The sequence below is a fragment of the Podarcis gaigeae genome, assembly GCF_964106915.1.
Source record: "Podarcis gaigeae genome assembly, chromosome: 11".
Classification (NCBI taxonomy): Eukaryota; Metazoa; Chordata; class Lepidosauria; order Squamata; family Lacertidae; genus Podarcis; species Podarcis gaigeae.
Genome location: NC_139687.1, coordinates 55,452,762 through 55,470,879, shown reverse-complemented (window position 1 = coordinate 55,470,879; position 18,118 = coordinate 55,452,762). Strand labels below are relative to the sequence as shown.

Genomic DNA, 18,118 nt, shown 5'->3' with positions numbered 1-18,118 from the left:
GCCACCCAGCCAGATGGGCAGGGTATAAATAATAAATTCTATTCTATTCTATATCCGCCCCGCTGATGGTCTGGGAATCAGCGTGTTTTTACATGAGCAGAAGGTGTGCTTTTATTTAAAATGTATCTCTGGGTTATTTGTGGGGCATAGGAATTTGTTCACCCCCCCAAAAAATAGTCCAGTGCCCCCTCCCCCCAGTCTGAGGGACAGTGGACCAGCCCCCTGCTGAAAAAGTTTGCTGACCCCTGGGGTTAGAGTCCCCGCTCAACAATCAGCTTGCATGGCCACTTTTAAGACCACAAGGGGCGAAGAGCCAGTGCCTCAAACCCCCCTCCCCCAATAGCAAGTTCTGTCACCAATTTGGGGCTGGGCGATATCTGGTTTTCAACACTGCGATATATCACCAGAATGGTTTTAACTATATGAAAGGTGGCGTACAAATAAAATGTGGGCAATGATTTTATTTATTAAATTTCTATTTCACCCTTCATCTGAAGATGACAATATGATGACGATACTGATTTGCTTAATTTGTAAAAGGGAACGTCAGGCCTACATTAACATCCCGGCTGCAGGATGGTTCTACTAACAAGGAGAGGAATGCCACTCTGTACCTGTATTCAGCGCCCCATCCTTTAACAAAACTCATCCTTATGGTGCACATTCGGGTTAGTTGATACACTGCTTCAAAGCCCTGATTTACAGACTGAGCCAAAAGAGCAGCAAATTCCTGGTTATTAAAGATCTTTAGGTTGCAGCCTACAAAAAAGGAAAAACGGTAAAAGGATGAATGATCGGTACCGCTACATTACACACATTTAAGCGATTCAATCCCCCTACCCAACTTTTTTCAAAACATGTTTTCCTTAGGCACCACAGCAAGGCAAATAAATACATTTCAATACACTGAAATGATGGCTGATCTCTGCTGGTTATACACCTCTTACCTGGTGGGATTTTGCACACGGTTGCAGGATGCCAGCCATATCTCTGATTACAATTGGGGCTCTGAACAAAGATTGCGCTATCGCTTAGGCACTCAGCAAAAACCTCTCCGCCAATGTAATACAGGCGCACTCCCCTCCCTAGAAAAGGAAAAAGAACATTAAACGAACAGAAGCAGCTAAAATTTGCCAGATCCAACATACTGGCAAGTGCAAACGGTCTTGTTTAGCCAATCTCTGGTTACATATTTTCTGGATGCTTGTGCTCTTCCAGTAAGCACCTGCTACCCTGCTGCTTAGTTTTGCTTTACTGCTTGTTGCTCATTCTTCATATATATCACTAGCAGATCTGAGGGGCCCCAAGATGCAGCGATATAAACGTACCGTTCAGCTACTGTACAAATTACCTACTGTGCTGCCATTACTTAGATGAAGAAATAGCAAACGATATTCAATTTAAAAAGAAGAATGCAATGGAAGGAAGTGTTTTTTCAGCAGATCAAGGGAAGAAAGTTAGAGGAAGCAGGAGAGCCGCTGGAATACGTGGCGAGAAGTACATACCTATGTGCCTTCTTGTCATCTCCACAGTGGCGTTTCTGTTAACATTGGAGAGCAAGCCTAGGCAGAATCTTTCAGAGTTTGATGGATCCGTAAAGCCATCTACAGTAAGTGAAGGCTGTGACGCATGGAAGGTTTCTCCCACCCTCTGATTTAATTCATAATATGCTATAGAACACCAAAAAGCAGGCTCTGAGTAGGTGACCGGCTGCAGGTCTGGAAGGGAAAGAGGAAGAATTCTTGTGGTTAACATGTATTAATGCTGCACTATCATTTGGCAATAGGAAGCTAGTCAAGGCTATACTCCCCAAATCCTCCTCTAGTTGAGCTCCTTAAACAAGGCAATTCCCTTGACTTCTGTTAGACTTCTCAAAGAATTCTTAGCTGCACATTGTGTTTGATGCAGTTTCCTTCACTGGCTTAAATAAACATTTAATTGACTGTTGTTTGAGCAGAAAAGACATAACATACCGTATTTTTCGCTCCATAAGACGCACCTGACCATAAGGCGCACCTAGTTTTTAGAGGGGGAATGTAAGGAAAAAAATATTATTTAAAGGGAGCGCAGAGCAGAGCCTGTATGCATCCCAGGCTCTGCTCAGCGCTCCCTTTCACGAGCCGCGTGGAGTGTGTGTGCGGCGTTTGCAGGCTTTTCCCTGTCACTGACGGGCTGCCCTTCTCCCTCCTCGGGGAAAAGCCCCCAAGAGCCACACACACACTCCACGCTGCTCTTGGGGGCTTTTATGGGAGGTGGGGGAAGTGACAGAGCCGTGCGCTCTCTCACTTCCCCCACCTCCCGCAAAAGCCACAGATAGCCGCACGAAGCCTCTGCAGGGCAGCAGGATGAAGGCTCCCCGCTGCCCTGCAGAGGCTTTGGGCAGCTAAGCCAGAAGCTAGAAGAGCTAGAGGGAGAACTGTGCAGCACTCCCTCTCACTGTTCTGGCTTCTGGCTTGGCCTGCGAAGCCTGCATTTGCTCCATAAGACACACACACATTTCCCCTTACTTTTTTTTTGGGGGGGGGGTAGTGTGTCTTATAGAGGAAAAAAAATACGGTACTTTCTTCGAAACCTCTGCATTCTGCATTTCCTCTCTTTCATCTTGTGCGACAGATCCAACAAGCTTAACATATTTTTAATGCTAATTTACCAGACTCCAAAACCTCTACTTCTCTCCAAGTTGCCTCAACACTCTCTCTCTCTCTCTCTCTCTCTCTCTCTCTCTCTCTCTCTGTGTGTGTGTGTGTGTGTACACACACGTACACACAAAATTAAAGGCATGTTCTTGTCTGGAATGCTTGATTTTTCCAAATGCTCCACATCCAGAACACCTTGTACTATACAAGACATGCTTCGTGACATACCGTCAACCACCTCTAAGTTTCCCATGATCAAAAGGAGGAAGCAATTACATTATGTACTGTGGAACCTAACACAGCAATATTGAAGTTTAAAGGTGCCCAAAACACAGAGTCAACCCTCGGAGAAAATATTACTAGAAGATGCTGAATCAACTACATATCAGTTCAGCAGTGCCTAGTTTTCAAGAGATTCTAAGGGCAATCTTAATCATAGGTCATAGAACTGCAGGGACCCCAAGGGTCATCTAGTCCAACCCCCTGCAATGCAGGAATCTCAACTAAAGCATCCAAGACAGATGGCCATCCACTCTCAGCTTTAAAAACTCCAAGGAAGGAGAGTGTACTACCTTTCATGGGAGTCTGCTTCACAAACAGCTCTTACAGGACAATATGATATAACTGTAACCACAAAGTATGTCCCTATAATAGATCAACTACCAGCCAAAATCGACTGCCAACAAATATTTCTTTGCTCCTCCCCAAACCATTCCACACTGCCAACTAGGACAAAAAAAATAAACCAGGCAATTCTTCCCTTTCCATTTATGCCAAATAGAAATAGTCAGGCAGACTATTAAAAAGTGGAAGACTACTAGTCCAGTAACCTCTCACAAGGGTTGCAGTAACAGAACAATATGCTTTTTTTAAAAAAAAAAACACACCCCAGAGATACAGAAAGGGGTTTTATTTGCGGGGGGGGGGTGGAATGTAGCAGAGTGGCCAAGTAACCAAGCCATGAACAACAAAAGCCCTGGGTCAAATCTCCCCCCAACTTTGATCACCCCATCAGGAAGGCCCTCTAAGCCTCAGCTTTCCCATATAGGATACAGCTGACATTACAAATCTACCTTGGAGGACTTTTCAAAGGACTGCCGAGGAAGAATACAAAACAGCTACAACACTAGAAAAGCACTATTCCAATGCTTTGAATATTGCAGTTACTTTAGCCTGCAAGTATGTGTCCAGAAGATATTCCACATACTGCTTATTTATGAACAGCACATTACCCAGTGTGTCTACTCAGCAGGTTACCAAAAAAGCCACCTGCACAACATTGTTCAAGCACAGAATACACCTTGATTAAAACACACAAGACAGCAATTAAACCATAGGTGCGCGCCCATACTTAAAACATGACACAGGAGAGGTGCTTAAAATAAAATTAAAAAGAGACTGTCCCTGCTAATCCCCGCACCCCGATAAACCACTTCTCCCCATACTCCGCAAGTTAATTCCACCTGCAATGGATTCTAATATAACCAACCAAATGCAAGCACATTTACCTCACTTATTATAAAGAAGTGTTTACAACTTACCCAGGCTGTGATTGACAGGAGAGAGTGTACTGGGAGATAGCTCTGCTGGAGATCCTGAGGAATTAATACAAAAAAAAATGTTAGTTCACAACAAAAAATCACTTTAGTAATCACATTTGGAGGCTGTGCCAGCAGCAGTTTTGAGGTCCTGGGACCCGTTTTCACTAGCACAATCCCATGTTAGATTTACTCTGAATATGCTACAATATTGCTACTGTTCAGCAAAAGTATATTTTGGAAAGTGAGCCAAAGGCAAGCTTTTTTCTAACTTGACAAATGCCAGTAACCTCATGCCATATGCACAGAAACTATTGTCCCTGTATTACAAAGACTGAGAAATACCCATGTTTGCAGCCTGGGACGGAGCATTTGCCATAACTGAAGGCGAGCAGAAACTGAACCGTTTCCTCGGCTAACTTCGGTTGGCTTACTACTTAAGCCTACCCCTATCAGGAGTAGCAAAACAAAACAAAAACCCAAGGTTATGGGATCAGGGTGGGGGGACGGACACACACAAAAACCCCCATACACATAACACCATCAAACAAGCTGATAACCTGTGCTTTCGCCACTACATGATTGCTCCGCAAAGAAAAAGACAAAACTTTGCAAGGTTAGTCCTACGACAAGCACTGCTCTTTGATCTGCACACAATACAATTCATGCCTCTTGACACATTTCAAGACTTCCCAAGCAATGACCCACATTCAGCGCAGAGTATCTTTGCAGACCTTTATCTCCACAACACCTCAACCTCTCACCAACCACAGCGTCCCCATTTTGACCCTGGGCACTGAAGGCCACGTTGCCCCTTGCTTATGTGAAATAACTCAGGCAGAGTACAGTATTAAGAGGATTTGCACTAAACTCAAATGCTTGCCTGGCCACTTGCAGAAACTAAAGGTCTGGTTTAGACACAACAACTGCTTATTGGACTAGGGCTAGTGCACAGTTTAAAACGGATAGCCCTTCTTTTTTGCTGCATCCAAACTTGGCAAAGTGGAGCTCACTCAAACTACAGCCTGTTAACAAATTGGGGTATCAAAAGCCAGGCTTGTTTCTAGTTTGTACTTGTAACAACCGAGGGTTTTTACATCAGAGCTGGGCCCCAAGACCTGCCTCTTTCCTGCTGTGAAGAGGTGTGCAGCTGCCTCACTCTCTTCCTTTCTTAACAGAGCTACTGGTTCTATAGTAAGGAGGGAGACAAAGGTAGCTTGCACATGTTACATTGATCCCACTTCCTGCCTTCAAGCATACCTTGGGGCTGAAAAGAGGCAGTGTGGTGTGGTAAACCTCCTTTACCAACCACAGTTACTGCAAAAGCTTCACACCTTTAGGGGGAAAGGGATCTTGAGACACGGATCCATGCTTTCGTAACCTCAGTTAACTATTACAAGGGACCACAACTCAAGACAACCCATGAAGGCAACTTGAAAGCTGCAGCTAGTGCGAAATGTACCTATCAGCTGATACAATTGGAAGTGGAGTCATATTCCAAGGAGTGCACTGCCTGTCAGCCTAAATTAGAGCTGAACCCCATGTTGAGTCACAATTAGATTTCATTTTGTTAATGTAAGCCACCTTGAACTGTGGAAAGGGGCCCCTTACATATTTAAAGTCTTCAGTAAGAATTAAGACTGTTACCTGTATCCATGCTTTGGTTCAACTGCTGGTCACTGGTTTCTCCATCTTCACTGATATAGCCGGGTGGTGGTGTTTCTACCAAAAGTACAATCAATGAGCCATTAAATGAAAGTGTCATGTACAACCTGCACACGTTAAAGCTTTCAAAATTTGCAGAATTAAAGAGTGCACACAGCAGGGAGTGCAGGGGATCTCATTATGCCACTGTCTATGTTACATGAGGAAACAGGAATAAAACCCACCAGCCACCTGCCATTTCCCCTGCTCTCTAGGCTACATGCCCCCTACACTGTGGGTGGATGGATTTCTAGCAGAGCTGATTGAAAAACAGGCCAATCTGGGTGCACCACAAAAAGGGCTAGATTATAACCAGCCCAAAGCAAGCCAAATACCAACTGACATGCCAATGGGCTCTAGTCTTCCAGGGAGAAAACAAAAACACCTCTCATCTTCCCTCCTCCCTTGGGGAACAGGTACTCTAGAACAGTGTTTCCCAACCTTGTGCCTCCAGCTGTTTTTGAACTACAACTCCCATCATCCCTGACTAGCAAGACTAGTGGCAAGGGATGATGGGAATTGTAGTCCAGAAACAGCTGGAGGCACAAGGTTGGGAAACACTGCTCTAGAACATGAAGTGTATGGCAACCTAAATAGCTTAAAAAAAAAGATGTTAAGAAAAATGAATCAATGTGTATCCAATAATATCTAAAGCATACGGGATCTGTTTCCATAGTGTAGATCCTATCTGCCTGCCACAACACTGCAGGTGGCTTATATGTAAAATATAAGAGACTAGAACAATCACAAAGCCAAATCAATGTAGGGCATGGGTAGGCAAACTAAGGCCCGGGGGTCGGATCCAGCCCAATCGCCTTCTAAATCCGGCCCACGGATGATCTGGGAATCAGCATGTTTTTACATGAGTAGAATGTGTCCTTTTATTTAAAATGCCATCTTTGGGTTATTTGTGGGGCATAGGAGTTCGTTCATTCTCTCCCCCCCCCCTCAAAATATAGTCCTGCCCCCCACAAGGTCTGAGGGACAGTGGACCGGCCCCCTGCTGAAAACGTTTGCTGACCCCTGATGTCGGGGAACAAACTGTGGCTAAACAGGGTTAGAGGCACATCAGAAGTTACACGGATTAAAGCCTGGAAAAAGAAGACGCAACACTTCTTTGGTTTACAAATCTTCAGGAAGAGGATTGAGATGTGTCTCTAAGCAAAAAATGCTGGGCCTGAGGTCTCTGACATCCCATAGCCAAGAGAGCGAGTAGGGGTCTATCAGCAGATCTTAAAGGACAAGAGGGCTTCTATGTAAGAAGTACTCTCAAATATATCCTGGACTCAGCCTATACAGATTGGAACCTTGAATTAGGCTTTGAAGAACAGAACAAGAAAGCAGAATTTAGTACACGTTTACTGTCTACACATTAAAATCCACTAGAAGCCTGAGTGGACTGTGCCTCTTATCCCAAATCCAGGATGTTAGCAGATGATCAAATGTCAAGTCCATTCCCAACAATCCACTGATACCAAACTCAATTGTGAGTTGGGCAGGCTATCAATCCTGATAAAAGATTCTGTTGAAAGCTGAACAGAGAAGCTACCACCAGCACAGTCGCTGCAAAGAAACTCAAATCCTGGGGTGCCCTACCCTCCTCCCTGCATTATTTGCTTTTTCTTTGGTTGTTGTACTTGAAATTAGTCCTTCAGATGGCATGAGGCCACTCGTCACGCCATTTGCTTTCACATAATACCTGGTATGTAATTGCTCTGTGGTTCAATTCCTGCTGGAAAGTTAGTGTTTTCGGGAATGGAATGAGTATAGTCATCAAGTTGTGGAAGTTCAGTCAGAATCTCTGTATGTCGTGGTACGAGGACAGGAGGCAGAACTGGGAGAGGAGAAACAAATTCCAAAAAAATGTTAACGAGACTGCCTAGATTTCCTATAGTTTTGCTAGATTAGTGCAAACACTAAGTTGCATCAATCCTATCTGTGGAACTAACAGTGCAGTTCTATGGATGTTTACTTGGAAATAACTCCCACTTTGGGATTTACTTCAACAGACAACCACAGAATTGCACAGCTACTGACTTGGGTAAATAGGTCTTACTGAAAGGTAAGCATGCACAGGATTGCAGCCTCAGTATGTTAGATAATATCCATTTCAAACAGTTATAATGACCAGATGATCAGTTTTGTTTTTCAAGAAAAAAAGACAAAGATTAATATTAGGTAGGAGAGAGGGCACAAGTATCCAGTATGGACAACATGGCAAGCGATATCTCCCCTGGAATCAAGCAGGATGTATTTATTTTTTAATTCATTTTATTTAATAAATTTTATGAGCAACTTTTGAAAACAAAACATAGCTAAAACCATGCTCAAGGTGGTTTACAACATGAAAAAACACATAATTACAAGGATAACAAAAGTAGTCATAAGCAATAAACATAAAAAAATCACAACCGAATTAAACACTTTTGACATAAATTGTGGTAAGCTCTAAAATAAGGGTACCAAAAATTAGTATCAAAAAGAGCAACAACCTGCCCCACCCCACCCCTCAAGCAAACAATACCCCAACCCAAAACGCTGTTCAGCAGCCTCAGCTTTTGTAGCTGGAGTCAGTCAGGGGCCCATCCTTCCAGGCCAGGTGGGAAAGGGCTGCAAAAAGCCATTTCCTTAAATAAAAAAAGACCTGGGTTCAACTACCCTATTCATTCAGGAAGCTCCTTGGAGGTGACCTCCAATCCACCGCATTCTGCACCAGCTGAAGCTTCCAGTCTTCAAAATGTAGCCCAAGACAGAGGAGACTCCAGCTTTCCAGACTGGATTTAAGCTGCACTGTACAGTGGTGCCTCGCAAGACGAAAAGAATCTGTTCCGTGAGTCTCTTCGTCTTGCGGTTTTTTCGGCCTACGAAGCAAGCCCATTAGCAGATTAGCGCTATTAGCGCCTTAGCGGATCAGCTGATAAGCGGCTTAGCGATTTAGCGGATCAGCTGATAAGCGGCTTAGCGAATCAGCTGTTAAGCGGCTTAGCGGATCAGCTGTTAAGCGGCTTAGCGGATCAGCTGATAAGCGGCTTAGTGGATCAGCTGATAAGCGGCTTAGCGGCTTGGGAAAAGGGGGGGGAGGAAAAAAACCCCGCAGGAACTCGCAAGACATTTTCGTCTTACGAAGCAAGCCCATAGGAAATTCGTTTTGCGAAGCACCTCCAAAACGGAAAACCCTTTCGTCTAGCGGGTTTTCCGTCTTGCGAGGCATTCGTCTTGCGGGGCACCACTGTATCTAGATAGGCTGATTGCTAGCTCCGACCTTAGGTTGATAAAAGATACTACTAGTCAACAAGGAATGTGAAGCCAACCCCCCAAACTATGAACCTGACCTTTCAGAGAGAATGCAACCCCAGCCTCAACAGATATACGAAGGGTCTTTGGTTCAGCCTTCGTCTCTTGGCTCTCCGTTCCATAGGTGCTTTCTCAAGCAGAAAAGTTTAAGACGGGCAGTCGCATCTATTTCCCCTTCCTCCATGCAGTTTTGGATATCATGGGCATTCCCTGTTTTTAGTCATAACCACTCTTTGAATTACCGTATTTTTCGCCCCTTAGGGCACACTGGCCCATAGGACGCAACTAGTTTTTTGGGGGAAAAGCACGATTCTCCCCAGCGCCAACCTCCAAACCAGGTCGGGGAACAGTGGGATGGCGGCGCTCTGCCTCCCCGCTGTCCCCCGAGCTTGTGGGGCTGCCCGATATCTGCACGAAGCCCAGGGCGCTATCCGCAAGCCTTGGGAGCCCGACGGGAACTCCCGCAGAGCTCCCAAGGCTTGCGGATAGCTTCCTGAAGCCTAGAGAGCAAGAGGGGTCGGTGCGCACCGACCCCTCTCACTCTCCAGGCTTCAGCGAAAGCCTGCATTGCCCCATAGGACGCACACACATTTCCCCTTCATTTGTGGAGGGGGAAAAGTGCCTCCTATAGAGCGAAAAATACGGTAGGTTTAAGGCTGGAAGACAGAGGGTGGCCCGAGGCCAACCAATGAGTTTTACAGTCAACATCTGACCCCTGGTTTTCTCAGCTTTGTCCAACATTCTGTTACAGAACATAAATCCAACTAGGACAACCAGGGTGCAAATCCCAACTCAGCAACAAAGGTCACTGGGCTGCCTTGAGCCAGACATTATTTCCCAGCATACGGCTGGGTTGTGAAGATAAAGCAGGAGTGGAGACGCAACATTCTAAGCTCCCTGTACAAATGCCAATAAAAAAATTAAATGCATGCACCTCTTTTTGCTACTGATGCTTGAACCTTTACTGGTGGAAGCCACAAGGGAGACGCACTCCAAGTAGTAGCTGCTCACTTATGGAGTCCACTCTCCAGATATGAAAAAAGGCTGAGCATACAAGTCAGCTTAGTGGCTATGACTAAAAAAGTAGGGGGGAGCCTTTAAGCTGTATGTGCACTTATGTTTAAAAGTACTGTGTTTTGCTCCGAGTCTCTGCAACTGAGAACAAATAGTTTTGAAAGAGACGCTCTGCTGCCCTAGCTGCAAGCATTTTTGTTAACATTTTGCAATTCCAAACTATCCTGGGAGGCGCCAAACACATGCATTCAATACAACAACAATGCCTTTCAACATTTAAGCACCATTGTCCGATTAAATTTTGGATTAGCTCTCACTCAAGCTCTTGGAATTCCAAAACAATAACATGGACTCCTTTCACTTCAGCTTTGCACACATTGTTAGTAATATTCTTAGCAAAAGAAGCCAGGGCAGCAGACACCGATACGCCAAGAGCAGCTTGCCATCTTCCTACCTGGAGTCTCCACTCTCTGGTAATGGTAAGGGTTTACGCATACTTCGTCCTTTTTAAGATTAAAAGCATATTCACAGTTTTCAATTGCCTTAAGTTCATGGTGACTGTGAAGGTCAGGCCAGCGCCACAAACGGCAGTAAATAACATGTGGCAATCCTTTACGGTGGGATACTTGCAGGCGGCCATCCAGAGACCTAAAGGGAGGAAAAGTATTCCAGAACATTTAGGGAAGTTCTCAGGAAGCAAATATAAGCCAAGATATTCCGTATCATTAGCATATACAGCACCTCTCATTGCCACCACCCCTTTAAACCAGAGAGCCAACAAAAGACATTTATGATGTTCTCAGGTAAGAGGTAGTGTTATCGTTAAAGCATACACTACTATTATTGGCACTTGAAATCAAGGGGTCCCTGGGTGACAGGGTGCGCTGGTGACAACGACTGCACATCTAAGCAAACAGTACATTACACCTAAGCCTGCTTGCCATGGATACTATGCTACACTTTAGTTGACGCTGCTCCTTGCTTTAAGCACATCTCTGACATACAAGATTGCGCGTTAGGTTACAGCAGTCAGATCTCCAAGCAATCCACATCACTTCCCAACCTGAAGCTTGCGTTCAGCATACACTGGGCTTGCTTGTGGTTTCACGGTCGGTTCCTCGCACCCCTTGCTGCTACCAGTTGAAAAGGTTTGCTAGTTTTAAGATAGACTGCCTAGGCCTACACAAATGCAGATGGTTTATGACTCATGGGATGGGAAAGACAAACCTCAGTACACAATGCGAGTAAGGGTGACATGGAAAAAAAACCATCAAAAACCTAAACAAGCTGCTCACTCCCCAAGTTGTGTCCCACACCTTCCGCAAGTCTCTGAATGCAGATACCTGATCAGCTAACCCCACGCCCCGCCAACCCCCCCCAGTGTGCAATCTGTTTTAAACACACACACACTTGCCCCCAATTCTTATTAAACAAGTACAGACCATATGGTTGCATCCCCCACCCCACCCCAAGTTTTCCCCTTTTCAGAACGGCACTGATGTGGAGAGAGTTTTTTTTTTCCTTTTCCAAAATTAGAATTTCATTGGTTAAAACATCAGCTGAGAACACTTAAGGCAAAATCAGTTTGTTTGTTTTTTAAAAAATGCTTTGTTGACTAGGAAGCATTTCCACTAGACAAGACCCTTGAAAGCCAACCCTCCCACAAGATCTCTACAATGAGACACAGGGCAGAATATTCACCTGGTTTGTTCAGAGTAGCTGTATAGGCCTGTGGTATCCCACTGATCTATCGTGTTTGGTGTACTCAGTCCCCAAATTTCAGAGCAAGTGCTGTGTATAAAATTGAAAAAAAACAAAAACAAAAAAGTTGATGTGAATATGGAAGCATGGTTATTCAAACTACCATGATGTAAAGACATGGGGGGAATGTACAGAAAGCTTCCTCTCACATAGAAGATGCAGCTTTTCTTAAGCCTCAAACGCTGTATATTCTATATGAAGAAGGCCAATAAAATGGAACATGTGATTCAAGGTAAAATGATGTTTCCAAAAAGGTGAACAAGTTCGCTGGGTTTAAGCAAACAGCATACTTTGAATATACCTTAAAACAGGCAAAACCTCCTCAACGTGGCAGTACACAATAGCATCTTCTAGCTTTAGGGAGTATATTTGCAAGCATATGAAAAGTCACAGACTAAGCCATGTCAATATGATGGTAGATTTCCACAAGTTGTTAACACAGCAATCAGGAACCACAAGAGCGATGTAGATCTATTATTAGCTTGAATGTGCAGGCTTTTTTTTTCTGTGTAGTGGAAAGGCCTTATGACAATCCTCTCCCATTTTCTTCAGTGCCATATAAGAAAAAGGATACGTCCAATGTTATGCTGTTGCAAAGTACACATTTATGCAGGCTGAAATCCAACAGGAGAAGTTCAAACAGCTCAACTTAAGGTACAAGAAATGCCATTTATTAACTCAAAAAACCTTTAAGTTGCCAAACAAAAATGGCAGTCATTTCTCAAAAGACAAAGATTTAATGGATGTCCCAGCAACCAACGTCATCAATATGGGTACAATATTACAACAAACCTGATTTATACCAGTGACAGAATGCCTACATGGAATATCACTGTCTATTTATTCTATACCGTTTGGTATTCTTCAAGAACCAGCTGCTGGACTTTGCTTTCCACCTACCTGAAGAGTTCTCAGTTATGCACCTTACTCTCTGGCAATAATACCCTATTTCTGGATGGCCAAATGTCACAAGTCAAAAGAAGCAAGCCAATTTACACGCTTAGTGGTATAAACTTCGTTTGCTTAGAATTTCCTTCACTCTAGCGGTTACCCAACAGTGACTGGTCAACACATCGCTTTTTTGATTTCCTCAATTCACTTTCCAAGTACAATGAATAAACAAATAACCTCTTTGAATATATTTGAGTCACCCCTTACCCTGGGGGTTCTCTGGGTGACACAGTTTAAATGGCTACACAGTCATAAAACATAATTATGGCACAGCACTGAAATCCATCAGAACCACAAGGCAGGAGACTTAACACACCTCTTCACTGTCATGTAACACAGCAATCTTGACAGCAGATACTCTATATCAATAAAAGATACTAGCACTATATTAAGTGACTTTTTTGTAAACTAGAGGGTTTGTTTTAACCATCAAGCTGCCTATTAATTTTGCTAAATAAATAAATAAATAACCAATTAAAACACTAAAAACCTTTAGTGAATAAAAGGACTTGTCTAGCACCAAAAAGACATTAAGCCAGGCAAGCTTAATAAGGGGTGTGTTCCAAAACTGAGAGGTGAGAGGGCACTGCTGAGAAAGCCTTCTCTGTAGCTTCCTGCACTTCAGAATAAGGAAGAACTTGGAGAAGTGCCTCTGTAGATGTTGGAGGTCAGGTAGAGATTTATGAAAAAAAAGGTGGTCCTTTGGGTATTGAGGTTCTAAGCCCAAATGTATGTGTGCTATATATCACTAGCCCGATTTGCTAGTGACAGTCTTCTGTAGCTGAAATGCAGAAGAAGAATGAAAAACTTCCACAATTTTTTCCTGACTGGAATTCCTGATGCGATTCTGACCAGCAAGTGGTTATTTGTAGTCTTCAAAATACACACATTTCTTGAAAATATCAAGTCCATTTCTGGTCTTACTTCCCATCACACTCCAATGGCTGAGGAAATATATATATTTTTTTTCTTAGAGAGACTTCAATTAGCTGGAAACAGAGCCAATTCCCATGCATGGCTTTTCTTCCAGCCACCACTGCATGTGAAAAGATAACTCAATACTCAACCTATGAAGGTTTTGCAGCAACTATCTATCAACTGGAAACTGTTCCTGCTCATAAACTGTAATCACAAAAGTGTTGTGGATGTTTCATCTGAGATTTTCCGCTTGTGTTCAACAGATATAAACAATCCTGATCAACACTCGTTTATCGCACATGAAAGATATCCTAAGTGGCTCAGAACAATTAACCATAGTTGAGGAACCAGGACTTGGCCACGGAGGACTGCATATTCCCCCATGGAAGTTCCCACCAACAGCTTCTTGGTGCTATGCATATACCATTCACAAACTGAATAAAAAGGGGTGTTAAACTCCAATGAAGAACCTGTTAAAGGAGGCAAGAAGGGAAAATTCATACAGCCAAGTAACCCAAGCAGCAGCTGCCGCCCCTCAATTCCTAAATTATGGTTGAATTCTAGATGGCACTGGCTCACTCTAGTATTGACAGCAGCCACAAATGACCTTTTAAAATTTAGAAAATCATATTTTAGCTGCTATCACTAGGACCTATAGATGTTCAATTCACCAGATTCCAAGGAGGTCCCACAAAACAGTCCTGTGTGTGTGTGTGTGTGTGTGTGTGTGGTTTTGTCTGTTGCTCACATGCCTAATCTATACCCTTGCAGTCCCCGGGGTGTGGGCTGAAGGCCCATGAAAAAACCAATTTGTTGAAGCTAAGCAATTCTGGATTTAGTTAGTGCCTGGATACGCACTGGTTCCGTGACAAAAGAAAGGAATAATATGGATGTAAGAAAATTAAATATTTAAGCATAGCACTTGACTCCAACCTCATTGAAGCCCCCTGGAAATAAAATGAGGCTGTTGCGCTTTATTCCTGCATTTCATTCATTTTCTGTATTTCATTAAGTTAACTTTCTGGGAAAGTTTCATACGCAGACCACAAGGACATTTCTGAAAAACAGTTTCTTAAGTGTCTCAAGCCCAAAAGACCATTTTCTCCCTTTGGAAGAAGCTTCCAAAACAGCTTTTCGTTTGGCACGCACAGTTTTAGAGGAATGGTTTTGGAAATTAGTACCTGCTAAGGTTGACCAGAACTTCCTGTTGACTCGCTAAGTTTTTAGAAAGCCCCTCACCCAGTTAAAAGAAAACTTAGCAAAGGTTCCGGATGCCAGAAATCACTATATGTTTTTGCTATTCTGACGCTACCTGGCTAACTGAAAATTTAAGGTCGGTGGTTCGAATCCCTGTGGCGGGGTGCGCTCCCGCTGCTCGGTCCCAGCGCCTGCCAACCTAGCAGTTCGAAAGCACCTCCGGGTGCAAGTAGATAAATAGGGACCGCTTACCAGCGGGAAGGTAAACGGCGTTTCCGTGTGCAGCTCTGGCTTGCCAGATGCAGCTTTGTCACGCTGGCCACGTGACCCGGAAGTGTCTCCGGACAGCGCTGACCCCTGGCCTCTTGAGTGAGATGGGCGCACAACCCCAGAGTCTGTCAAGACTGGCCCGTACGGGCAGGGGTACCTTTACCTTTTAATACAAATTCATTGCCAAAACAACAACTTAGCCCAAACATTTGTGTTTTGTAAGTATTCACTAAAAGCTCTAATAAGGCCATTTATGCTGGTACCCTGAATCAGAAATACTATTTTAGAAAAGACAATACATATTCCCCGAGAGTGGGATGATTTTGAAAAGCTTGTTTATATGTACATCCTTACAATGGCAGGTCCAAATATGTAATCTAATATGGGAGGGTCCTATATGTGCACTCTGTGTGAGTAAGCCTTTAATAGCCAGTTATCTCTGCTTCAAATGGTTTCCAGAATCTCCTGACTCCACTGTGTTGGGAGGAAGACGAAAGCTGAGTGGTCAAAGGCAGTGTTTCCTTCTACCATAAAACTTTGGGGAAAATGTCTCAGGAAACGAAACACAAATTCAGTTGTGATTCTATGCTTCAGATTCTAGTATGAGCACACAAAGGCCCTGATGATGGAGAATGACACATGTTTCAGTTCTACCCATAACGCTTGGAAGGCAAAGCTGGAAGGTCTATTACATATATATATCTGGGGTCACTAGACTGAATGGGTTAACTCCCAGAGCAGTAACTGTGGTAAATGTTTAAGCATTGGAGGAAGAAGAGCAAAAATGAGGGAACTCCTTTAAACATGAAAGGTCTATCACGACCTTCCACACGTGCCATCTGAATTTGAGAATGCTAATTATAAGGAGCTGTTTTCAAGTTGTTGTTGTTGTTGTTTAGTCGTTTAGTCGTGTCCGACTCTTCGTGACCCCATGGACCAGAGAACGCCAGGCACCTCTGTCCTCCACTGCCTCCCGCAGTTTGGTCAAACTCATGCTGGTAACCTCGAAAACACTATCCAACCATCTCGTCCTCTGCCGTCCCCTTCTCCTTGTGCCCTCCATCTTTCCCAACATCAGGGTCTTCTCCAGGGAGTCTTCTCTTCTCATGAGGTGGCCAAAGTACTGGAGCCTCAGCTTCACAATCTCTCCTTCCAGTGAGCACTCAGGGTTGATTTCCTTCAGTATGGAGAGGTTTGATCTTCTTGCAGTCCATGGGACTCTCAAGAGTCTCCTCCAGCACCATAATTCAAAAGCATCAATTCTTCGACGATCAGCCTTCTTTATGGTCCAGCTCTCACTTCCATACATCACTACTGGGAAAACCGCAGTAAATGGAAACTACTTTTAAAATTCACTGCTCTTGAAGCATTGACAGAGCTGCCACGAAGCAAATCCTTCAACAGTGATTGCCTTAGCAAGTTTCTTAGGAGTGTACAGAGGTGATAATAAGGTGCACAACGAAAGATGTGCAGACAAAAGATGTTTTTAAGCAGAATTTGACAAGCTGCAGTGATGAGCATCAGATTGTGCGCTACAGTTTTTCACATTTGCCTCCTTTCAGATATGCAATGCAACTCTCGGAAACCGCCAGATAAAGTTTGGGCAGTTGCTACTGCCTGGTTAGAACTAGCCTCCTTTCCTGCTGGTGAAGAACAGGAAGTTGTAAGCATTACTTTAGGTCCAACTAAGAATTCACTGTTCTAGGAGCCTCAGTCCTCACTTCCCAGAAAACCAAGGGAGATTTGCATGGGGGAGAACAAGCAGGATGTGTGCTTAACCCTTCTCACACAATTTTTCTCCATTTGATGTGGCAAATGCGAAGCAGCTGTGGGATTTCAGAGGCAAGCATCTTTTTTCCTTGCTGTACACTGAAGCAGCAATAACAGGTTTTCAGACCTGTGTTCCACAGGAAACTGCAGACCTAAAACAAAAGATAGGAACAGAAGTGTATGCATCCCTCCCTATCTTAGCCCGAACAGGTCCTGTGGTATTTCAAGACTAACATTTACTGTAGAATGAGCCACAACAATGAGAACGAGACTGAAGTCTTGTGTGGTCTCCTTTATTAGAATTCTCATAGTCTACCAATGTGTTTTACATTTACAACCCTGAGCGTGCATACTCAGGATTTATTAATTAAGACATAACTCATCTATGTTAAGTGACCTTCAGTAAACACTCTTGTTCAGCCATAATTACTTTTGAACGATCAGACCTAAGCCCACTTAGTCAAGCATTCATAGAATTGTAGAGTTGGAAGGGATCCTGAGGATCACCTAGTCCAACCCTCTGCAATGCAGGAATATGTAGTTGTCATATGGGGATTGAACCTGCAACCCTGGCGTTATCAGCACCACACTCTAACCAACTGAGCTATCCAGGCATTCTTTGTAAGGATGCCATCACTAAGCCAAAATTGGCCACTAGTCCAAGATTAGGTTACAAGGCACCTTCTGTCCATCAATGGCCAAAAGTCTACTTCATCATATGAAGTTTCAGAATGTCGGCTCATACAGAAATGGTTCCAGATGAGCGAGGGGGATTACTGTATTTTTCACTGTATAAGACACACTTTCCCCCTCCTAAAAAGTATGGGGAAATGTGGTGTGCGTCTTATGGAGCAAATGCAGGCTGTGCAGCTATCCCAGAGGGATCACTGTGCAGCGCTCCCTCTCGCTGTTCTAGCTTCTGGCTTAGCCGTGCGCAGCCTCTTCAGGGCTGGGGGAGCCTCCACCCCCCTGCCCTGAAGAGGCTGCGCAGCTATCCCAGAAGCCAGAACAGCGAGAAATCGATGCACTCCCTCTCACTGTTCTAGCTTCTGTCGCTTCACCCAC

At 44.0% G+C, this 18,118-nt stretch overlaps 1 protein-coding gene across 5 annotated transcripts in view; it reads right to left on the bottom strand.

Annotated features, from left to right (window-relative positions):
- The window catches only part of SMAD2 (SMAD family member 2), a 40,609-nt gene that overhangs the window by 3,214 nt on the left and 19,277 nt on the right, over nt 1-18,118 (bottom strand). For 4 of the 5 annotated variants that reach the window (XM_083702840.1, XM_083702841.1, XM_083702843.1 and 1 more), the window contains 8 exons: nt 11,888-11,977; nt 10,641-10,834; nt 7,578-7,712; nt 5,822-5,896; nt 4,178-4,231; nt 1,506-1,718; nt 948-1,085; nt 615-759 (listed from right to left, as the gene is read on the bottom strand). In XM_083702840.1, the coding sequence (XP_083558966.1) occupies nt 615-759; nt 948-1,085; nt 1,506-1,718; nt 4,178-4,231; nt 5,822-5,896; nt 7,578-7,712; nt 10,641-10,834; nt 11,888-11,977 (1,044 nt within the window). The remainder of the gene's footprint in view (nt 1-614; nt 760-947; nt 1,086-1,505; nt 1,719-4,177; nt 4,232-5,821; nt 5,897-7,577; nt 7,713-10,640; nt 10,835-11,887; nt 11,978-18,118) is intronic. The other variant, XM_083702844.1, reaches the window with a different exon arrangement.